General features: G+C 40.2%; 1 protein-coding gene and 1 long non-coding RNA gene across 2 annotated transcripts in view; one reads left to right on the top strand and one right to left on the bottom strand.

Moving 5' to 3' along the window:
• The window catches only part of LOC140493626 (uncharacterized), a 9,720-nt gene extending 6,206 nt beyond the window's left edge, over nt 1-3,514 (top strand). The window contains exon 3 of the long non-coding RNA XR_011963726.1: nt 3,427-3,514. This is a non-coding gene — a long non-coding RNA (uncharacterized lncRNA). The remainder of the gene's footprint in view (nt 1-3,426) is intronic.
• Nucleotides 1-25,268, bottom strand: part of sbf2 (SET binding factor 2) — a 568,047-nt gene that overhangs the window by 225,232 nt on the left and 317,547 nt on the right. Inside the window, 7 exon segments of the mRNA XM_072592265.1 lie at nt 1,920-1,951; nt 1,954-2,012; nt 2,014-2,030; nt 2,135-2,212; nt 13,514-13,627; nt 15,613-15,721; nt 18,898-19,030. Coding sequence (XP_072448366.1) covers nt 1,920-1,951; nt 1,954-2,012; nt 2,014-2,030; nt 2,135-2,212; nt 13,514-13,627; nt 15,613-15,721; nt 18,898-19,030 — 542 coding nt within the window.

The raw sequence follows: 25,268 nt of genomic DNA, 5'->3' as shown, positions 1-25,268 counted from the left end.
ACTGTTCTAATATAGTAACATTCCATTAACACACCCTTGACAAAGGCAAATTCAGTAAAACAGATTGTCTCACATGAAATTCTGGTAGCAGGAAGAGAACCCTCAATTTTTTAGCTGTAACCAAGAGAGGAAAAACAACTTTCCACATCCAATTTCAAGACCCCAGCAGTTGCGATTGAAAAATTAAAACTGAAACTCCTGGTTCTGTGGTAGCTTGCCCCATCCATTCACGCTGCTTCTATTGTTCTTACTTCCAAAACAAAACCTGAAGGCCTCCCAAGCTGTTTACATTATGCACTTCCAATAGACAGCTCTAACCTCGATGATAAAACCGCTATTTTTTTTTAAAAAGGACAAAATATACCTCTTAAAGCTATTGTATCAACACAAACGTTAGCATTACATAGATGTGTTTCCAGTCTATTCAAAGCTTCTCAATGATCAATGGCTTTTTTATTAAGTTTGTCAGTACCTCGTAAGTCTCCTGCTCAGACTTGATTTAGAACTCCGCGCACTAATTGTTAAGGCAGGCAACTTACAATTGACTAACTCAATGCCCGCACCAGAAATCAAACTTGTCAGATCAAGCAGTGATTAGCCAGTGCTGTCTGGCAAGAGTCTTGTCTGCAGCATCAGCTTTTACTCATGGTTAGCTCTGATTTGAGGGCATGTTTCATTTATTTTCTTAATGCCTTTTCATTCAAAGCATGTTTTAATTTTTTGTACAGTTGTGGCTGCTAAATCTTTAAAGTCACCCTTTTGCCATTGGGTCACCTTTTTGCCATGCCTGCTTTTCCCTTTATTCATCCTACTGAACCCCTTCCCATAACTCTGTGCAGAGTATTGGAGATTGTTCTTCTCATTATATCCATTTAGTAGAATATCTGTTTACTTGAGTTTGCCCTGGCTTGCATTAGATAATGGTCTTTACAGTTATCACTTTGTTTCAAGAAGGATGTCATGTCCACTTTTACAAGCCTATCAGACAGTTATTTAAGACTGAAACGTGAAAATTCTTAAACAATTAATGCACTACAGAATTCCACTGCTAATATCATCACCCTATGAGTAACTGGAATAAAATGATTATTGAATGATGATCAAGTTACTGAGCATGACAGTTTGAAAAACTGGAAAAATAATAATACTCATTCTTGGAATACAAAAAAACTAAAGTCTGAACACTAGTTTTGTTTTGTCAAGTATACACCTCTAGAAAGAATTAAACAACCTGTGTCTTGTCAACTACAGTTACCACTAGTCCATTCATTTTAATTTTAAGCAAAGCTTTGACTCGTATCTGAGAATGAAAATACTCTCAGCTGCATAACCTGTTAGTTTGTCGAAGGCAGAGTGAATAGTCAGACTGCCCTTACATAGCAGATGCAAACTTCTCCACTTAACTGGAGGAAATCAGCAGTTAGGAAAATACAGATCTCTTGTCTCTTTCAGACTTATTCCATATGTTTCTCAGGCCAGAACTACTGAACTATAAATTTTAGCGTATCAATGCAAGGGTAATACATCATGATAAAACTGAGTGAACTAAATGAAAAGCATCCCACACAGACCTACCCCTGTAACCCCTCATTTCCCATGGCTAATCCACCTAGCCCACATATCCCTGGACACTACAGGGCAATTTCCCATGGCCAATCCACCCAACCTGCACATCTTTGGACTGTGGGAGGAAACCAGAGCACACAGAGGAAACACCACGCAGACATCGGAGAACGTGCAAACTCCACACAGACAATCGCCAAAAGTTGAATTGAACCCTGGTCCCTGACACTGTGAGATAGTAGTGCTACCACTGAGTCATGTGCTGCCCCTCATTAATTTACATCCAAATAACAGTTACAAAACATTAAAAAAGATTGCTTAATTTCAAAGCTTTGTTATTTATCATTGTTACTTACCTTGTGAAAGTTTATTACAGGTTCAGGATGATTCGAATCAGTTGCAAGCATGATCTATATCCTTGGAATAGCTGTGCAAACAATCGAAGAAAACTGCCTGACTTCCTTATCCTACAAAGGAAAAATAAACATGATTAAAACTTTATGATGAAAGTACTGTAATGAATATCTAATCATAGATGGAAAGATAAATGGAACAATTCACTGCTACTCACCAACAATCTTAGATTAGAAGGAGCTGTACGAGCAGGAGGAAAAGCATAATCAGCTACTTCTAGATCTGGATGAATAACCTATGAAAATATTAGTGCATTCAGTTCAGATTACTGCAACAGAATTTTAACAAGCAATAGTTGATTCAGCTCCAAACTAATCGCTGTGCAGACAAGCTGTTGAATGTACAGCTAATTTTGATTTGTTATACAAAGGAGACATTTGGCTATTGTCAAAGTAGAGTTTCTCATCTATTACAATATCTCCTCACTAAAGTTCTAAAGACTGAACATTTAGAATGAAAATTACACAAATACTGAGCAGACTTTCAACAATATTGTTTTAAATCCTATCAAACAAAATTACAAACAATTAAAAAAGTCAACAAAATGATATACCTGCAAAGGGAGAAAATGGACAAAACAATACCATACACTTGTTAATTGGGTATTCGTGTAATTAATAGTTAATAATACTTAGGTGGTGCACACTAACATTTGCGCTCCTTCAGATAGGGAAGACCAAAACTGTGGTGACTGATTTGTTCACCTCTATAAATGAAAGCTTATTAATTACAGAGGGATTGCATTCCAGTTCCATGCTTTACTGCTGGGGACGATAGGTTAGGGGTTAAGCTCTGTTTGATGGGGAGGTAGATAGCATTGTTTGGAAAAGGGACAACTGTGTTTTTTTTTATGGAGAGGAAAGAGGTACAAGGCTGGTGTGGTTTGAGATAACCTGAACAAATGACATTACATCCTCCTACCAATAATGCCAACTATCAGATTAACATTCATTAGTATCCTAAGTAATATTAAGCAATTAAGAACAAATATTTCTGACATGGTATCAGGATGTCCTTTTCAAATTGCTTTGTCCCACAGATACACGAAAGTAATCGAGTCACTTTCCAAAATTCATGATTCTTTTTAAGAGATAGGTGTCATACTCTGATCAAGCTGCTAAATTCAAACATCTTACTTAATATTTGGAGATATCGGTGCTGGACTGGTGTGTACAAAGTTAAAGATCACATAACACCAGGTTATAGTCCAACAGGTTTAATTGGAAGCACTAGCTTTTGGAACCACCTGATGAAGGATCAGCGCTCTGAAAGCTAGTGCTTCCAATTAAACTGTTAAACTATAACTTGGTGTTGTGAGATTTTTAACATTTTACTTATTTCTTTAAAATGAACAAATGTGCATGAAATTGTACCTAGCACAATTAAAACAAGACAATTGTTTAACCTTGATACTTACACATTGTCTACGTCTGTTTCTGTGTCTTATAGTCAATCTGGTCGATTGAATCTGCTCACCGTTCAATGAGGTAAAAACAATGACTGCAGATGCCAGAAACCAGACCCCGGACCAGAGGCGCTGGAGTTCATGGATGATCTAATATTTCTCAACTCCACTTTCCAGCCTTTTGACGATAGCCTTGATTCCCTTACAGATTCCACATCTATCTATCCCAGTCTTGAATGTACTTAACAATTCAGTCTCTGCAGCCCTCTGCATTGAAGAATTCCAAAAATCCACTACACTTTGAGAGAAGAAATCTTTCCTAATTTCTATCTTAAATGGGCAACACCTGACTCATATTACACCACCTAATTCTAGACTCTCCCACAAGAGGAAAAAAGCTCACTGCAACTATTCTGTCAAGCCCAGAAGAATCTTCTATATTTCAATAAGGTCTACTCTCAGTAGTTGGAACTCAAATGAATATAGGCCCAGATTACTCAAGCTCTCTTTAGAAGGCAAAATGAGCAAGAACAACCTAGTAAGCTGATTTCTGGCTTGCCTCCAATGCCAGTATGTCATTTTAGATATCAGGTCCAAAACTGTTCACAGTACTCCAAGTGTGATCTAACTAATGCAGTGTCTCACCTTAGCAAGACTAGCCTATTTTTATCTCCCATTTCATTTGAAATAAAGGCCAACATTCCATTTGTTTTCTCTATTACCTGCTGAACCTGGACGTCAGCTTTTTTATGATTTATGCATGAAGATTTCCAAATTCCTCTGTTCCAGAGCTTTCTGCAGTTTTTCTCCATCAATAACATTCATCTCTTCTATTTTTCCAATCAAAGAGCATAATATCACATTTTCCCCAGAGTGCATTCCGTCTGCCACTTCTTTACCCACTCTCCTAGCTTGTACATCTACCTTTTACCTACCTTAATTTCATTTGCAATCTTAGCAATCTTGCCCTGAGTTCCTTCATCCAGATTGTTAATGTACAACATGAATAATTGTACTCCCAACATTGACCCCTATGCAATTCCACTAATCACTGGATGCCATCCTGAAATAAACCACTTTATCCCTACTCTCTGCCTTTTGCAAGTCAGGCAATCCTCATGCCAGTATCTTGCATCAAACACTGGGCTCTGATTTTATTTAACAGCCTGCCATGCAACATTTTATCAAATGCCTTCCAGAAATCAAAATAGATCACATCCACTAGCTCTCCTTTGCCTAATTTGCTTGTTATTTCCTCAAAGATTTCTAGCAGATTTGTCTGGCATGACCTCCCCTTGACGAAGCCACGTTTACTCAGTCCTATTTTACCATGCATTGCCAAGTAGTCCACAATCTTATGCTTTACTATGGACTCTTAAATCTTACCAATGACTGTGGTCAGGTGTAATTTCCTGCCTTCTGCCTCCCTCCTTTTTCAAACAGTGTGCTACACTGGCCATTTCCCAATCCTCTGGGATCTTCCCTAACTCCAGTGATTCCTGAAAGTTCATGATCAATACACCGCACAATCTCCTCAGCTTTCTCCTTCAGAACTCTGGGGTGGATCCATCAGGTGAGGTTGATTTATCCACTTTTAGACCCCAATACATTCTCCTTCATGATGGCCACGACTCTCACCTCTGACTCTCAACGTTCTGGTGTGCTACTGTGGAGCAGTCCAAATTTCACTCTTGCCTCTCTCTTATCATTTGTACATTTAAAAAGGCTCTTGCAATCTTCTTTTATATTACTAGCTAGTTTACTCTCCTACTTCATCTTCTCCCCCTGTTATTAGAATCATAGAGACGTACAGCACGGAAAAAGCCCCTTTGTCCATGCTGACCAGATATCCCAACCTAATCTAGTCCCATTTACCAGCACTTGGCCCATATCACTCTAAACCCTTCCTATTCATACATCCATCCAGATGCCTTTTAAATGTTGCAATTGTACTAGCCTCCACCACTTCCTCTGGCAGCTCATTCCATACACGCACCACCCTCTGCGTGGAAAAAGTTGCCCCTTAGGTCTCTTTTATATCTTTCCCCTCTCACCCTAAACCTTTGCCCTCTAGTTCTGGACTCCCCGACCCCAGGGAAAAGACTTTGTCTATCCATGCTCCTCATGATTTTATAAATCTCTACAAGGTCATCCCTCAGCCTCCAATGCCCCAGCCTATTCAGCCTCTCCCTGTAGCTCAAATCCTCCAACCCTGGCAACATCCTTGTAAATCTTTTCTGAACCCTTTCAAGTTTCACAACATCCTTCTGATAGGAAGGAGACTAGAATTGCACATAACATTGCAAAAGTGGCCTAACTAACGTCCTGTACAGCCGCAACATGACCTCCCAACTCTCATACTCAGTGCTCTGATCAATAAAGGAAAGCATACCAAACGCCTTCTTCACTATCCTAACTACCTGCAACTCTACTTTCAAGGAGCTATGAACCTGCACTCCAAGGTCTCTTTGTTCAGCAATGTTCCCAGGACCGTACCATTAAATGTACAAGTCCTCCTCTGGTTTGCTTTTCCAAAATGCAGCAGCTTGCATTTATCTAAATTAAACTTCATCTGCCACTCCTTTTTTTTAGTTATCCTCCAATGGTTTTTAAAGGGTTCCCAATCCTCTGGCTTCCCACTAATTGTTACCATATTGTATGCTTTTTCTTTTGCTCTTGTACTGTACCGTGAATTCCTTTGTTATCCATTGTTGCCTCATCCTCCCTTTAGTATGTTTCTTCTTTCTTGGGATGTGTTTCTGCTATGCCTCCCAAAAAAGCCCCAGAAACTCCTACCTGATGGGCTTCCCTTCAAATCAACTCTGGCCAGCACCTTCCTCGTGTCTTTCTAGTTACCTTGACTCAATTGTAATACTGTTACATTTGATTCTAGCTTATCCGTCCCAAACAGCATGGTGAATTTATCACATTCTGGTTATTTCTCCTGAGGGGTTTTTCTACCTTGTTCTCCCTAGTCAAGTTTGCCTCATAACACATTACCAAATCCAGAACTGGTTATTCCCTAATGGGCTGTACCACAAGCTGCTCCAAAAAAAACTCTACAAATTCCTTTTCTTGAGTTCCGCTACTAACCTGATTTTCCCAGTCCACCTGCAAGTTCAAGCTAAAATTTTAAATTGGGGCAAGACCAATTTTGATGGTTTTAGACAGACACTTTCAAAGGTTGATTGTGGGAGGCTTTCAAAATGAGTTAATGAGGGTTCAGGGCCAGCAAGTACCTGTCCAGGTAATAAATATCTTGGATGAGAATTTGGGAGGTCTGGTTAGTAAGTTTGTTGGTGATACCGAGTTTGGTGGTATAGTGGACAGCGAAGGTGGTTATCTGGGAATGCAGCGAGATCTGCACTACAAGGTTATTTATCTTGTTTCATACACTGCATGCATTTAAGTACAGCACCCTCAGAGCTGTGTTGACTGGTCCCTTTCTGATAGCTTCCCCCCTTTGTGTTGTACCTGCAGTTAGATCCTTGAGGCTTTCCATGTTCTCTGTCCAATTACTTGTTCTGGAAACTTTAATCACCTCTGCTGAGCCCTCCTCCCCTGTAACATGTTCCATAATTTTCCATGTTACTGAACATTACCCCCCCGCCCCCACATTTATTTATTTTAAAGCCCCATCCATAACTCTAGGAGATTCACAAAAGTTTCTAAGCCCAGCATGATTCAGGTGGAGCTTGTCCCATCAGAACAACTCCCTCCTTCTCTAGTACTGGTGCCAATATCCCATGAATTCAAACCCATTTCTCCCACACCAATCTTAGACCCATGGATTTACCTCTTTAATCTTGATGACCCTGCGCCAATTAGTCGTGGCTCAGATTGTAATCCAGCGATTATTAACTTTTTGATTCTGCTTTGTAATTTAGCCCTAGCTACTCATATTACCTCAGTAGAACCTCTTTCTACCTATATCACAACAACTGGATCTTTCTCCTCCCACTCAAAGTACTTCTGCAGCCTGGATGAGATATCCTGAACACAGGCACCAGGTAAGCAACACAGTCTGTAGGACTCTCAATCCTGGCCAGAGGACAGTGTCTACTCCCCTGACTATACTGTCTCTGATTACAACTACATTTCATAGTTCTCTTGACTGGTTCCCTATACCACAGTACATTGGTCAGTTTGCTCATCCTCCCTGCATATCCCCAGCACTAATCCATGCAGGGAGCAAGAATCTCACAACTATTAGACAAGATTAAGGCGTGAGGCTCCTTCAGCATTACACCTCCTGGATCCCTCTACCTACCTTGCTCATAGTCACACTCTCCTGTCCCTACCAAATTTGAGGTACATAATCTAAGGGTTGCCTCCTGAAGTACAAGTCCAGGTAACTCTCCCCTTCCCTGATGTGTTACAGGTTTTGAAGCTCAGACTTGAGCTCATCAACTCTGAGCCAGAGTTCCTCAAGCAACCAACACCTGCGACAGATGTGGTCACAATGAACTAGAATGGGGTCCATTAGTTCCACATTATGCAGGTATAACACATCAACTGCACCTGCATCTGCATTTTAATTACTTAGTTCTTAATTTGAATTTTTAAAGATTTCCTACTGGTCTTTTGTTCATAACCTGTAAAAGTTTCCCCTATTTACCTTCAATCTGAAAGTAACCTATAACAGACAGTCAAATTAACTATCACCAAACAAATAAACTTATAGTTTTCATGTGAAGTCACTCTCTCTTTTGGTCTGGGCCCCTAATTCTGGGCTTCAACTTCTGCTATTAAAAGAATCATCAGGTCCTGTGACTTACCAGCCTTTAGCCACATTAGATTGCCTAGTACTTTCTCTTTCATGATAATTATTGTACTTATTTCTTCTCCCATGTTGGCTCCTTATGTATTTTTCAGGAATGCCATTTGTGCTATACTATGGAGACTGTGCAAAGTATTCATTCAACTCCTCTGCCATTGCCTAGGTCCCCAGTATTATTTCCCAGCCTCATTATCTAAGGAGTTCACTTTGATCTCTTGTTTCCATTTTATACATTGAAAGGAAGATCTCACTATCCATTTGATATTACTTGCTAGTTTACGCAAAAATGTATTTTCTCCATCCCTTTTTCTGGCTCCCTTTTGCTGGTTTCCATGAGTTTCCCAATCAACTGGCTGACCAATAATCTTTGCCACACTTTATGTTTCTTCTTTCAATATGATACAGTGCTTAACTTCCCCCAGATCATGGTTGGTTCATCCCCTCCCTAACATCATTCTTCCTCACTTGGATAGATCTTTGTTGCGAGCTGTGAACTGTTTTCTCATACGTCTGCCATTGTTCCTCAAATATCTTTTTACACAACTCCTTTCACAGTTCATTGCAGCGAATCCAACTTTATTGTTTTGTAATTACCTTAATTGAAGTTATCGTAGATGTTTTTGACCCAGGCTTTTCATTCTCAGATTGAATACTAATTCTATCATGTTTTGGTCACTGTTTCTTAAGAGACATTTTACTCTGAAATAACTTATTAAACAGGCTTCATTATTCATTAGCTGATCCAAAATAGCCTGACCCTTGGTTGGATCCACAACATATTGTTTTAGGAAACTGTTTTGCATACACAATACAGATTCTTCCTTGTAGGGAAGAGTGAGGACTGGAGATAAAGTTGTTGGGGGAGGGGGGGGGGGGGGGCTGCTGGTGAGAAGGTAGCAAAGAGTACAATAGGTGAATGGGGGTGGGGATGGAGGTGATAGGTCAGAGAGGAGGCTGGGGAAGGTAGCAAAGAGTACAATGGGTGGATGGAGGTGGGGATGAAGGTGATAGGCCAGAGGGGAGGGCGGGGTGGATAGGTGGGAAGGGAGATTGGCAGGTAGAACAGGTCATGAGGACAGTGCTGAGCTGGAAGGTGGGAACTAGGGTAAGGTGGGGGGGGGGGGGGGTGTGGTAGGAGAGAGGAAATGAGGAAACTGGTGAAGTCCACATCGATGCCCTGGGGTTGAAGTGTTCCGAGGTGGAAGGTAAGGCCTTCTTCCTTCAGGCATCGGGTGGTGAGGGAGGAGGCCCAGGACCTGCATGTCCTCAGCAGAGTGGGAGGGGGAGTTGAAATGTTGGGCCACAGGGTGGTGGGGTTAATTGGTACGGGTGTCCCAAAGATGTTCCCTAAAGTGCTCTGCGAGGAGAAGTCCAGTCTCCACAATGTAGAGGAGACGGCATTGGGAGCAACGGATACAATAAATGACATGGGTGGATGTGCAGGTGAAACGTTGAGCCTTGGTTGGAAGTGAGGGAGGTGGTGTAGGCACAGGTTTTGCAATTCCAGGGAAGGGTGCCAGGATGGGAGGGTGGTTTGTTAGAGGGCATGAACCTGACCAGGTAGTCACGGAGGGAACAGTCTTTGCGGAAAGCTGTAAGGGAGGGCAATATACCTCTGGTGGTGGGGTCCGTTTGGAGGTGGCAGAAATGTCGGCGGTTTATGCGAAGGTTCCTAGGGTGCATAGTGAGGACCGGGAGGTTCTGTCCTTGTTATGGATGGAGGGGTGGGGTTTGAGGGCAGAGGTACAGGACGTGGATGAGCTGTGTAGGAGAGCATCTTCAAGCACATGAGAAGGGAAAATTCATCCTTGTAGCTCTCTCTGTCGGTTTGATTTTCCCAACTAATATGAGGATTAGAGTATCCATGATTAAATGTACTTCCTTTTATACACGCTCTCATTATCTCCTGATTTATTCCAAGTCCTAAAATATAGCTCTTTAGTGTTGTTCTTCCTCTTGTAATTTCTTATCATCATCCCATATGGATTTTACATTTCCAATTCAAGATCATTTCTTGCTGTTGTAAGTCTTCCATTTTGTACGTACCCCACCATGCCTTATAATCTGTTCTTTGGAAAGTACATATTTCTACATATGCAGTTTTCCAGTTTGATCTCTGAGAAACATAATCTTGCAGCCATTACAAAGACAATGAACACCACCCCCCATCCCACCCAATCTCCAATCCACTATTCAGCTTGAAGTCCTCGTCACAACTTCAATTATGTTCCCAGGATGGTTCAACTGAAGCCTAGCCTGTCCCCTGGAATAATTTGCTTCCATTCCAGCGCTGGTGTCAGTGCCCTGCAACCAAAACACATTCCTCCCAAAACCATGCATTTTAAGTCCTTCACTTTTGTTTACCCTGTGCCAGTTTTCCTGTGGCTCAGGTTATAATTTCTGCTTTTAATTTGGTTCTTGTTTAATTTCTTTCAGCAAAGCCTCCTTTCCAGTCCCACCAATGTTGTTCTTACCAATGTGGAAGATGACAACTGGATCCCTCCCCACCTCTCCAAGTTCCTCTCAATTATGATGAAATAAGTTTAAACCATTGTACCAGGCAGACAATACAACCTTCAGGACTCAAGCTCATGGCTCCAAAGAACAGTATCCATCCTCCGAAATAGAATGTTCTCTACCTTTTGCAGCCTCATCCCTTCACTCAATGCAGTCTTCTTCTTCTTCTTACCCAGACTGAGTGCAGCTCCCTTCTTCTCTCCATCCACTTGTACTCAGAGTCATAGAGGAATAGAGCACAGAAACAGACCCTTTGGTCCAACACATTCATGCTGACCATATCCTAAATAAATCTAGTCCCATTTGCCAGGTTTTGGCCAATATGCCTCTAAACCCTTCCTATTCATATACCCATGTAGATGCTTTTCAAAGTTGTAATTGCATCAACCTCCACCACTTCCTCTGGCAGCTCATTCCATTCATGCACCACCCTCTGCATGAAAAAGTTGCCCCTCTCATCTTAAAGGTATGCCCTCTAGCTTTGGACCCCCCCCCCCCCCACCCCCACCCACCCTGGGGAAAATACCTTGCTTATTTATCCCATTCATGCCCCTCATGACTTTATAAACCTCTATGAGGTCACCCCTCAGCCTCCAACACTCCAAGGAAGATAGCCCCAGTCTATTCAGCCTCTCCCTATATCTTAAACCCTTCAACCCTGGCAACATCCTTATAAATCTTTTCTCAACCCTTTCACAACATCATGCATGATCCTAGCAGCTTCCGTCAGACTCCCAAGGGCCAGACATAGCCAATAGCAACCAAGAGGGAGTCTATGAGCAGCAAATGTGGGATAGAATCTGCTGGCAATTGGAAGAGCAACTCCACACAGATACTGTCCAATCTATATATAGAATGACTTTGCTCCAGTGATTTTATTTTCCCAGGCATTTTGGTTATTTTTGGGGTGAATTTATCCATCATCCATCATGCCCTGGCACAGAGTAGTTGTCATCATTATACTCCTACACTACAGTGGTCAGTAGATCAATAACACATAGAATTTCTTTAGCTTTCTCCTATCAGCAATGGCTTTGTCAGATCTTGTGGATACAACAGATGGACTGCCAAATAAAAGCCAATTGTTGAAGCGAGAAACACTTTTAGGCAAGAAAATTAGCCTAGGATGGAATGGACTGAAAAATATCAAGGATAACGAGGGAGGGTAAAACCGTAATGGACAGCAACAGAACAGCTGTACAGGGCAACACTGACACTTTTTACAAACCCACCGACTCCCACAGCCTCCTGGATTACACCTCTTCCCACCCTGTCTCCTGCAAAAGTGCTATCCCGTATTCCCAATTCCCCCGTCTCCCCATATCTGCTCCCAGGAGGACCAGTTCCACCACAGAACACACCAGATGGCCGCCTCCTTTCAAGACCATAACTTCCCCTCCCACTTGTTGAAAATGCCCTGCAACACATCTCATCCACATCCCACACCTCCACCCTCAAATCCCACCTCTCCAACCGCAACAAAGACAGAACCCCCCCGGTCCTCACCTTCCACCCCACCAACCTCTGCATAAACCGCATCATTTGCCGACATTTCCGTCACCATGGATATATTTCCCTCCCCACCCATCTGCTTTCCACAAAGACCGTTCCCTCCGTGGCTACCTGGTCAGGTCTACATCCCCCAACAACACACCCTCCCCTCCTGGCACCTTCCCCTGCCACCGCAGGAATTGCAAAACTTGTGCCCACACCTCCCACCCCCACTTCACCTCCAAGGCCCCAAAGGAGCCTTCCACATCCATTAAAGTTTCACCTGCACTTTCACTAATGTCATTTATTGTATCCGTTGCTCCCGATGTAGTCTCCTTTACATTGGGATGACTGGATGCCTCCTCGTAAAGCGCTTTAGAGAACATCTCCAGGACACCTGCACCAATCAACCCCATCACCAGTAGCCGAACATTTCAACTTTCCCTCCCACTCTGCCGAGGACATGCAGGTCCTGGGCCTCTTCCATCACCACCCCCTCACCACCCGACACCTGGAGGAAGAACGCCTCATCTTCCGCCTCGGAACACTTCAACCCCAGGGCATCAACATGGACTTCACCAGTTTCCTCATTTCCTGTCCCCCCCACCTTACCCCCGTTCCAACCTTCCAGCTCAGCACCATCCTCAGCACCTGTCCTACCTGCCAATCTTCCTTCCCACCTATCCGCTCCACCCTCCTCTCTGATCTACCACCTTTAACCCCACCTCCATCAACCTGTTGCACTCTTAGGTACCTTTCTGCACCCTCCCAACACCTCCATCTTCCCCCAATTTATCTCTCCACTCCAGAGGTTCCCAGCCTCATTCCTGATGAAGAGCTCCTGCCCAAAACAGCGATTTTCCTGCTCCTTGGATACTGCCTGCCCTGCTGTGCTTTTCCAGCACCACACTAATCTTGAGCTGTACACAGCAGCCAAAGCAGAGAAATAAACTAGAAAGCAGTGGTAAAGTTGAAGACATGAGATGAAAGAGAATGAAGTGATAGGGAAAAGGGATGAAGAGATTCAATGAACAAAAATAAATCAGTGCTCAACTGAATTCTGTCAAGGAGTTATGCTTTCATTGCAAGAGTGCATGTCTGATATTGAAATAATGAAAACAACCAGAGTAAAGTAATAAGTCATCATGTCAAATTTGTGCTGTAGTATAACATTCTTAGCCCTGGGAGAAAACCTCATAAATGCCCCCATAGCGACCATATAGACCCTGTTTTAGACTATAACTAAATCAGCTTGCTCAGCAATGCAACTGGAATTTTGAATACATACATAGTTGCAGCAAAATTCAAATTCTCATCATATTGTTATAGAAGACTCCACTTACAAGAGAAAGTGCTGCTTGAGTTTGATGTAAGAGAGGCTCTGGTAACTGGGATAGATGAATGCATTCTGGGATTTTAACAGTACCACCATCCAAATCAGCAACGATCACATCCAACTAGTAAACGATATTCAGAAACAAATACAAACATTAAAACTGGAAATCAGTTTGCAATGATAACAATCACACAGACATAGGAATCTCAAAATTAAAACAAAGCAGTCAGCCCAAAAAATCCACATGCTGTTTATTCTCCACTAGCAGCAGTCTAATCCTTTTTGTTCTCCCTGATACCTAATGAACAATACTGTCATTGATTCCGATGCCATCTCCATCTCTGGATGGAGAAAGATATTTTTCCAGCTCAGTTAAAGCTCTTAATTTAATTTTACATTCCTGCTCATACAAATGCCTCTTTACCAACAGGAGGAATCTATTAGTTTTAAATGAACAACTTTTTCTTTATTGGTGTTCTGATTTTGAAGACTACAAATTTAAATTTCAGAATATCTCAAGGAAATTCAAATCTAATTGTGGCTTATCCAGTTCAGTGCCGGTGTCTACTGTCATCTTCATTAGATTTGTATCATCAAATCGAGCCAGTGTGATAGCATTTAAATTTTAAAAAGACAAGTTCTCTGGACTTCTGGAACCCTACTGGTAACAGTGTCACAGGTTGATGGTGATCATACATTTAGACATTGCTAAAAAGAGAAAGACCATTAAAGGTTTTTGTCTTCAGCCCAACAGGAGTAGGACATGAAACACTAATTGAGAAAAGGGATACTGATTTAAAGAATACAGAAGTGTGCTCTTATGAATTGGGCCTTCCTTGACATTGATTATGGAGTAAAAACAACTAACTGTCAATTTGTAGTTCTCAAACCAGGTAGGCAAACACTTCATTGGCCAGTGGGTTGCCATGGGAATGCAGCAGAGATTAACAGACTCCATAGCAGCTTTTTCATGGAAATCATACCACGTACAGTATATACAGTTTCCTTTTGTTTCAAACAGTGCAATGTATGTGAATACACATAACTTCTAGCAGGTGCAAATGTATCACATTGTAAGCCTGACTGATGATCTAAATTGGTTTCTGGTGTAACACTTAGCACAGCCAAAAGGTGTGGTGCTAGAAAAGCACAGCAGTCAGGCAGCATCTGAGGAGCAGGAAAATCGACGTTTCGGGCATAAGCCCTTCATCAGGCACAGTCTGGATTACTTAATACATGACTTTGCATTAGCAAAACGATATCTACTGGTGAACATACTGTTCTGAGGCTTGCAAACATGGGCTGGTTGAGTTCAGCCAGCATATTGCCTGCTCTGAATGGTCAACGGGACATGTTGTTCTTGGTGCATCTCCAAGTCAATGATGGTGCAACCAATTATTCAGCACCTGCTTCTCAAGCTGTTTAAACTGGTGTCAAATTTTTCAAGTTTGCATCTTGCATCCTAGTCCTGGTGAATGCAAGGTAAAAACCTTCAACTTCTAGTCTTTTTAGCAAAGTTTAACTTTTATACAACAAACGTTTCTGAAGGCTGAAAAAGTTTAGGCACGAGCCCCTCTACCCTCTGAATCACTAAATTCTAGCACTCTATGAAACTCAATTGTAAGCAATTAATCATTGTATTACAACCCTCTGTCTCATCAGGCTATCAATTTATATATCAATGACAAAATATTTGCACTGATGCATGCTTTATTTTCAGGAATAACCTTTCCAGAGGAATGTATCACCATGATAAAAGAAAATGCCTTTGCAATTTTATATCAATTGCTATCCTGAGCCAACTCCTTTGGAGTATGCTGAAGCAAAGAAAAATGTCACAGAAGGCTGGCAACTCTCTTTCACATATGCTCATGTTGCTGATTTATTATAAAGCTTTCTGATATGACTCAAGGCAGTTAATCTCAAAAATTCAGATATCCTGACATACAAAAGCAACTTAAGTAAATGATTTGCTTTCAAATCAGTACATAATTCTGGTGAATAAAACACTTTTTGGTAATAACATATATATGATGTTATGTAAAAAAACCCAGAAAGAATCCAGAATTGTCTTCTGAATAAACAGTTAAAAGGGCTGCAACATACCAGGTCATTAATTTCACTGTGGAACATGGAGTGTACACCAATGATAAATGGAGTTGGTGAGCTTAGCACTTCCAACAGTCGTGCAGGGAGAATCGGAATGTAAGGGTAACTGGGGAAAGAGAGAGTTGGCAGCATAAATCTCCTCATACAGGAACCAAAAAAAGTTACAATTCTTTCCTCAGTGCATTTTCAATTAGTATCCTTTTCCCCCACCAACTTTGGGTTGTTATGGACACCAATGCTGAATAAATAACATTTGAAGAGCAAACACAAATGCAATGTAGCTTCTTGATAAATTTACTGATTAAAAAATGCTGAAATCAAAGATGTATTCTGGCTGAGTTTTTTCATATTTAATCATCAGTTCAAACAAACAAAGAATTAGCATTATTTGCTTAATCACTGAGCAGAATCAAGACATGATCTGTATAATTTTAATACTCAACCGCAATGAAACTAGTTTAGGATTTCATGAATGAATGAATAAATAAATGAATAATGTCAATGTTAGAACAACACATCAGTATCTGTAAAACTAAAACATCCTCTGGCTATCATCCGCTATTTAAAAAAAATGACTTGTTTAATGTTCAGTGTTTCAGATGGGGCATTGTTCCTTGGATTCAAAATTTGCATCCCAACCCGATTCTGGGACTTGAGTATCTAATATTCATTAATACTACTTCTCAACTGATAATAGTGCAGGTTATATTTTGGAAGGTTACATCCATTGAATAAAATATGAAAGCAAAGGCTGTCTATCAGTTCAGGAAGATTTACACGATTCCATGGAATTGAAGGAAGAGAAAGATTATTTTTCTTATCGGCAGCATCCCTGTCTCAGCTATTTAATTGGTCATTTCCCTCATTATTTTTCATAGATCCTTACTGACTGTAAATTGCTTGGTTTATTTATATATATGAATGGTAACCGGATTCACAGGAATTTATTACTCAAAGGGTATCTTGCAGAAGTGTTATGGAAAGTGTTTTTTTAATCCAACTTGATTCATTGGCCGCTACAAAAAACAAACTCTCCACACAAAATATTTTACAAAGATAAAACAAAGCAGTACAGAAACAGATTTTTATAGATGAATCCAGCCCTGGCTGTCAATGTAACATGCCTCTCCCAAAAAGGACCTTAGGTCAACAGACACCAAAACACAGATTTAAAAGCATTATGCGCTCTCAAACTTAACTGCCTGGCAGCAAACAAAGCATTGATAATAACACTGGAAAATTTGACTGACAAATGAGGTTTTTTCCTCAAATCCAACCAAAATGATGGCTGAATGACACAATGTGGTGAAAGCACTTCTTTTGGTCATAATGATGCAATTAATGATTTTATTCTCTACTCACTGAAAATATTCTGTGTACAATTACTTTAGAAAACAACCAATCAGCTTCTATAGGGAATATAGTGACTATATCACCATTCCTTCACTGTCACTCAGTCAAAATCCTGGAATTCCCTCCCTAAGAGCATTGTGGGTCAATCTACAGAATGTGGACTGCAGTGTTTCAAGATTACAGCTCACCATCACCTTCTCAAGGGTGGCTAGGGATAGGCAATAAATGCTGGTCAGCCAGTGATCCCTTCATTGCACAAGTAAATAAATAAAGAAAACTAACAAAACTGCTCCAAATCTGACACTGAAAGAGCAGATTTTCTTTCTTATTTTTAGAACACCAGAATTGTTATGGAAAGGACAATTAGTTAGTCTTATCAAGGTCATTACGATTCTGAGAAATGTGCATGTGACTTAATATTGCAATGGTGATGAAGAAGTTAAAAAGCAAAGGGTAATTTGACATCTAAGTGGCCATAAAGCCTAGAAATACAGATAACTGTGTGCAGACCAGAATCTGTAGTTGAAGGGACCAGTTTCTTTTTTACATAGAAGCCACGTATGTAATAAAAGGACAGAAAACCAAAGACACAGAGTCTAGGGGATTGTGGACTGGACAGGACTAATTCTATTTCAAATTTTGCTGGACTGTTCAAAGAGTTAAGAAAATGGGGTCTCCAGGGAGTCTTGGCTAGGAAGGTTCCACAGTTGTGTACCTTTGGCTGCCAGTGAACATTACACAGGAAACAAATTAGAGAAGGAAATGAGACACCCATGCATGAGAAACCAAATGAAAAAGACAGAGATTGTACATTTGGGCAGCAAATGATGTGAGTGCTTAGGATTAAGTAACAAAGTCAATTGTAATTTTGCTGTAATGATTAATAAACTGCAATTTGACATACTATTTGAAATATTCTTCACCTGTCATTTAGTGTTTCAATCATATTGATTTTAGGTTCTTTGTTAGTGCAAGTTGTGAATAATAGTGAACTCTTGTCCATTATCTTTTTTTGTGTTGACATCATGGGGGTTTCATTTTTATAAAAAGTAGTCAGACTTCATGTGGAATGTAACACTTCTTACTGCTACCATCAATGGCAATAAAGTTCTGTACTAACTCTAGAGAACAAATTGAGGACCATAACTTCAAAGCAGTCTGCAAGCTAGCTAGCATGAATCAATGCTGTAGGTTTCCTTTGGAGTAGCTCTTAATGTAAAGTCACAGTGCCTGTAAATCATGCAATAATCTAAATTATGTAAAAGCAATGTATTGTGATGCTGGAAATCTGAAATTAAATAAAGTTGGAAATACTCAGCAATTTTGACAGTATCGGTGGTGTCAGGAACAGTCTACTTTTCAAGTTTGGTTTTGCATTAGAAGTCGAAGAGGTAAGAGCGCTAACAGATAAAAATAAGTATGGAGAGAAAGACTTGAGTTGGGTTGAAGTCAAGCGAAATTAAATGGCTAAATCAATGTTCATGTAAGGCTAAAGAAGGGTACGTAATGGGACAAATAACAAAACAAAATAAATAATCCAGAGGGTGTGCAAATGCCTAAAGAAGAATAATCAAGGTCAAACAAAGTTCAAGTAACAGCAATTCCTCTTTGGATTAGGCATTTTACAGCCTTTCAGACTAAACACTGCATTCCATAATGTCGGAACGTAATGACTGCTTTCATTTCACTAATTTCTACTATAATCTAAGTTTTATCTTTATCTGCCAGTTGCAGTTTTAGTCCTTGCCTAATTTTTGGATTAGCCTGAAAATCAATCCAAAAACTATTGATCATGTATCGTAATGGTTGATCCCACTGGAGAACACACAGAACGCTTTAAAACATATAGATATCTAAACAATATGAGAAAGGAGCAAAACAGTGAACTATTTAAGTTATTAAACAGCACTATAAGAACAAAAGTCTCACCTATACTTTAGAGGAAATATTAAAGACTCCAGTGCTCTGGATGCTTCACTGAGTCTTTGATAGCTGGTTGAATGAAAAAGAACCTTATTTTCTGTGAGCACAGCACAGAAAAGGCTGAACACTTGCTGGATACCTTTGAAAAGAAAAAAATTGATTAAAATGACTGTGCTACAAGAACAATTTCGTTTCTACACAACCCCAACTTACGCATCCTATAAATTCGAATGGCTTAATTCACCAATTCTACATTAACAGCACTTTATAAGTAATTTACTTAGAGTGGCATGTAAAATATTATATACCATCCTGACATGAAAATATATGTCATTGTTCCTTGCTTGTCGCTGAGTCAAAAACCTAGATCTCAATGTAATTAGGTCTGGGCACAAATACTTGTGCTGCCAATGATACTCACATGCCATGAAAAATAATTTAGAAATAACTTAATATACAATGACAGTCAGTCATCAATTTTAGCTCCCAAGTATTTTTATCCATGGGAAACTAAAAGATTACCAGGTATGATCATTCAAAGTGCAAACCTTCATTAAACTCACTGGGTTCATTAACACCTACAAAGATCTATACTGGAAATGGAGCTCTGTCTTAATATTCTCAGAGTAACAAGGAATAGATAATAAACACTGCCTTCTCACTACCATCAATGTGACAAGAGTGAAGAAAAAGTAATGAAGGTTTTTAATACTACATTAGAATATGCATAATTCCATCAAGTGTTTTGTCTGCACGAACCTCAAATGTATTGGATACTTGTGTTAAAAACTAATTAATACCAAAGAATAAAATTACAATATTAAATACGAATGACTTATTTAAATGAAAATTTGTATGTCTAACTATATTATCTCTAAACATAAAGCTCAATTATATATCATTTTTATCGTTAAATTAATCCCCTTTCCAAAGGTTAAAATTTGATAGCCACAGTGTTGTGTTGTCTGTGTTACAAATTGAAAAAAGGCCAAAACGTATCATTACACACATTCCATTTAAAGTATGCAAAGCACTCCTCACAGTTCCCATGAGGTGTCTTTTCCTATGTTTTTAATAAAATTCAGAATGCTTTTAATTAAACCATTAATAGTGAAAACACATAATGTCCCTAGCTGAAAAATGTGTTGCTGGAAAAGCACAGCAGGTCAGGCAGCATCCAAGGAGCAGGAGAATTGACGTTTCAGGCATAAGCCCTTCAGCCCGAAACGTCGATTCTCCTGCTCCTTGGATGCTGCCTGAGCTGCTGCACTTTTCCAGCAACACATTTTTCAGCTCTGATCTCCGGCATCTGCAGTCCTCACTTTCTCCATAATGTCCTTAGCTAATACTTCCGAAAGTACATCATGTGATCTGGCATTGATTATATGCATTTCCTGTTTTGCTGGTTACAGCCTACACAGGGGAGCATCACATTTTTCACTCTAATTCACTTCACAAAATTAATCCACTCATCATGCTAGTTACATTTATATCACGTGTTCAAACATCAAATGTATGGTATTTATCAGGAGTTCATAATTTGAGAAGTTAGGAGAAAAATAAGTCTAAGTAACTATACATAATTGGACTAACATCAATTACCTGTCCAACCAGTATTACAACATGCTTCAAACAACTTTTCACATTCTAACATTTTTTTCTATGACAATAACCGCAACGAACATTGAAAACTTCTGCTTTATGTTTACCTTCTTATTCAAGCCAATTACAGTCAGCATTTGGATTTTATGTCATTACACCGCGAGTCACCAGTTCTTCGCAGAAGTATAAATTTGCCTGGGTCATAACCCCTAATTTGCCAATAAGTGTACTACATCATATAAGTTAACTAAATTCACATTTTACTTTAGTTTATTACTAAAGAATTTGCAAACAGACCTAAATTCTTGATGTTATCACAGCATAACTAGATTACTTTTGACTCTCTAAAACAATAGAGAGTTTTGTTTTAGAGCTGTTATCGGTAAACAGGAAAACACATTTAATTGACACTGCGATAGTCCAATTTTAATGCTTGTAGTTTTACCAATTTAAACATTTTTCTCTCCAACTCTGTCCAGTGCCAGAACAACTGGTTTTTAAATGATATGCTTACCAAATGACGAAACGGAACAATAAATGTGTACATGTCCAGAAACCTACATCAAAGACATCTCGAAAATGACTGCCTGACTACTGAGAACTCTTGGCATCATGGTAGCCCACAAACCCACCAACACACTAAAACCGCAGCTAATGAACTTGAAAGATCCTATACAGACAAGCAAATCTAATGTCATTTACAAAATACCTTGCAAGGACTGTAACAAACACTACATTAGACAAACAGGCAGAAAACTAGCTACCAGGATACATGAACATCAACTAGCCACAAAAAGACATGACCCACTCTCACTAGCATCCTTACATACAGATGAGGAAGGACACCACTTCGACTGGGTCAACACATCCATCCTAGGACAAGCCAAACAGAGACATGCATGAGAATTCCTAGAAGCATGGTATTCCAACCAGAACTCTATCAACAAACACATTGACTTGGATCCCATTTACCACCCCCTGATAAAAAAAAGAAATGACATCACCAGCTCAAGGAAACCCAAACCTATAAATAATGGTCAATCTGATGATTTAAAAAGGATGAGCATCACATTAACATCATTCATGGCATGCTCACAACTTCCAACAATCCAGTCAGAATTCCACTGTCCAGAGGCAAATGAGCCTCTCTCATATTCAATGATTCTAGACTGCATTTGTAAAAAAAACGTTGTGGAATTGAACATCACTGGTAAGGCCAGCATTAATTTTCATCCCTAGTTGCTCGATTAGGTGGCAATGTTCTTAAACTCCTGCAAATTCATATGGTGTCGGCACAGCGACAGTTATCTTAGCGATAATAAACAAACCTATATTTCCAAACCTAGATCGCGAAAAATTCAGAAAGGCACTACTATGCAGATGACAATGTGCCCCACATGTACCTACTACTCCACTTGTTCCTCTAGGTGGTAGGGTTTGGAAGTGCTATCGAAGAGGCCTTGGCAAGCTTTGGAATGAATCTCGTAGATAATACATTGCTGCTCGTGCCAATCAACCAGGCTGCTTTAACCGAGCTGGTGTTGAATTGTTGGAAAGGAACTCATACAGACAATTGGACACTATTCCATTACACTTCTCACATGGGTCTTGCAAGCTTTGGGGAGGCAGGTGGTGAGTTACTGACCAAAGAATTCCGAGCCGCTTTTTCACTCAGATATTTATTTGAAACACAGCTTCAGACTCACTCTTTTTGGCGATGGTAATTACCAGGCATGTGCTCTGTTGCTTGCCAGCCTAAACTTGAATTCCGTCCAGGTATTGCTGCTTAGCAACACAAAGCTTCAATATCTTAGTTGCTGTCGATTGAATTTTTTTCAATCAATGAACATCCCCACTGCTAACCTAATGTTGAAGGAATGGTCATTGATAAAAATAATAATGGGGATATGTGGACCTAGAAGACCATTACGAGGAGCCCCTGCTGTGATCTCCTGGGGTAAAGTTAACTGGCCTCCCAACAATTATCATATTCCTTTATGGTAGGAATGACACCAACAACTGCAAAATTTTCCCCCAAATCCTACCGGTTTCCATTTCACTAAAACTCCTTTATGCCACATTTGATCAAATTCTACTTTGATCTCAATTAATAATAAATCTCACATTTGGAATTCAGTTCTTTCCTCTGATTGGACTGAGGGTGCAATTCAACCTGGAACTAAACTACATAGCCCACAGTGACGAGAAATAAAAAAGTAAAAGTGAAGAAAATAGTGTTACCAGGTAGATATAGATGTAACTAATCAATTTTGAACAAGTCCAAAATCATTAAAGTAAACAGTTCAAATTCTCAGAAATGCCTCGAGCAATCTACTTAATAAAGTTAAACATTTGTTTTTAGTAGGGATTCAGTTAGGCAAATCCAAGAAACTGAACTACCTGGAGTTGTATTATTCTATGATCTTTTGAACTTCATCATCAGGACTGCCCTTAGAAGATAGAACTGTACAGCACAGAACAGGCCCTTTGGCTCACGATGTTGTGCAGAGAGTTAATCCTAATATATAATAAAATAACTTAACCTACGCACCCCTGAACTCACTGCTATCCATGTGCATGTCCAGCAGTCACTTAAATGTCCCTAACGATTCTGCTTCCACCACCACCGCTGGCAATGCATTCTATGACTTCACAACTCTCTGCCTAAAGAACCTTCCTCTGACGTCCCCTCTGTACCTTTCCCCTAATATCTTAGGACTATGATCCCTCATATCAGTCAATCCTGCCCTGGGGAAAAGTCTCTGGCTATTGACTCTATCTATTCCTTTCATTATCTTGTATGCCTCAATCAGGCCACCTCTCTTCCTCCTTCTCTTCAGAGAATAAAGTCCGAGCTTAGTCAACCTCCCTTCATAAGGCAAGCCCTCCAGTCCAGGCAACATCTTTGCACCCTCTTCAAAGCCTCTGTATCTTTCTTATAGTAGGTCAACCAGAATTGGACACAATATTCCAAGTGTGGTCTCACCAGGGACTTGTAGAGCTGCAGCAAAACCTCACGGCTCTTAAACTCAATTCCCCTGTTGATGAAAGCCAAAACACCATATGCTTTCTTAACAACCCTATCCACTTGGGTGGCAACTTTGAGGGATCTATGTACTTGCACACCAAGATCCCGTTACTCCACCACACTGCCAAGAATCCTGTCTTTAATCCTATATTCAGCATTCGAGTTTGACCTTCCAAAATGCATCAATTTGCATTTATCCAGGTTGAACTCCATCTGCCATTTCTCAGCCCAGTTCTGCATCCTGTCCATGTCACGCTGCTGCCTGCAATAGCCCTTGATACTATCGATGGCACCTCCAACCTTTGTGTCATCTGCAAATTTACTAACCCACCCCTCAACCTCCTCATCCAAGTCATTTATAAAAACTATAAAGAGAAGAGACCCAAGGACAGAGCCCTGTGGGACCCCACTCAACACTGACCTCCAGGCAGAATACTTTCCGTCTACAACAACTCTCTGCCTTCTGTCATCTAAACAATTCTGAATCCAGATAGCCAAATCTCCCTGTATCCCATACTTCCTGACTTTATGAATGAACCTACCATGGGGAACCTTATCAATGCCTTGCTGAAGTCCACATACACCACATCCACTGCTTGACCTGTCTTGTCACCTCCTCAAAGAACTCTAAGATTTGTGAGGCATGACCTGCCCCTCACAAAGCCTTGCTGACTGCCTTTAATCACGCTATGCTTTGCCAAATGGACGTAAATCCTATCCTCAATTCTTTCCAAAACTTTGCTGACCACAGACATAAGACTGACTGGTCTGTAATTGCCAGTTATTTCCCTATTACCCTCCTTAAAGAGAAATAATATTCACCTCCTTCCAATCCTCCAGTATGACTCCTGTGGAGAGTGAAAAGGCAAAGGCAAAGGCAAAAAACCACAGCAAGCAGTGTCACAAGAAAATTAGTGACCTCCTGTGCCCTGCAAGAGTAAGTAGCAACATTAACTCTCTGCTATCTCAATGCTGCTCAATGAGTATATTCCAGGCAGTTAGGCTCAGGACAGGTCCAAGGGTGTGACAACTCCATGTCACAGAGAATAATTATGGTTAAAAAGCAGCTCTGGGAACTACTGATACATCAGTACAGCTGAAGTAAAGGAAGCTGACAAGCAGCTTTTGCTCGATACAATGTGAAAGACTAGAGCTTAGAGAAATTCACTGGCAGCTCAGTTTGGCAAAGCTGAGTCTATGCCAGTAATTAGAATCTTAGGAGTAGTTTGGCTGGTCCAATATTGTCAGAACTGGATTCATAACAATGGTGCAAGATCAGATTAATAATTTCATATTACAATGTCAGAAATAGGCAAAATGGAACCTGAAGTGATATCCCTGTTTAATGATATCTATACCATTTCAGTGAGAGACAAGTAGGATTGCAAAACCTTACAATTCTCAAAACTTCATTCCAAATGGTTTCTACAAATGCATAGTAACAGTTCACAAGCAAACTCTAACCCATGCATGTTTGGAAATTTGGAGGTTATAACAATGTAGTGAGAATGCTGCACTTTTAACCACATTCGCCATTCTCCTATAAAAATAATACTTGTGCCAGCTTAGAATTATACAGTCCAAAAAAGAACCTTCGACAAATTGAGTCTAGACCACCAAAACTACATTAAATCTACACAAGTCCCACTCTCCAGCACTTGGTCCATAGCCTTGAACATTCGGACTTATTTTTTAAAAGCTGCGAGGCTACCTGCCTCTACCATCCTCCTAGGCAGTGCCCAACCAC

The sequence above is a fragment of the Chiloscyllium punctatum genome, chromosome 22 (genome assembly GCF_047496795.1).
Source record: "Chiloscyllium punctatum isolate Juve2018m chromosome 22, sChiPun1.3, whole genome shotgun sequence".
In the NCBI taxonomy this organism is placed as follows: Eukaryota; Metazoa; Chordata; class Chondrichthyes; order Orectolobiformes; family Hemiscylliidae; genus Chiloscyllium; species Chiloscyllium punctatum.
Note: the sequence above shows the minus strand (reverse complement) of the source record. Positions and strands in the feature narration are given on the sequence as shown.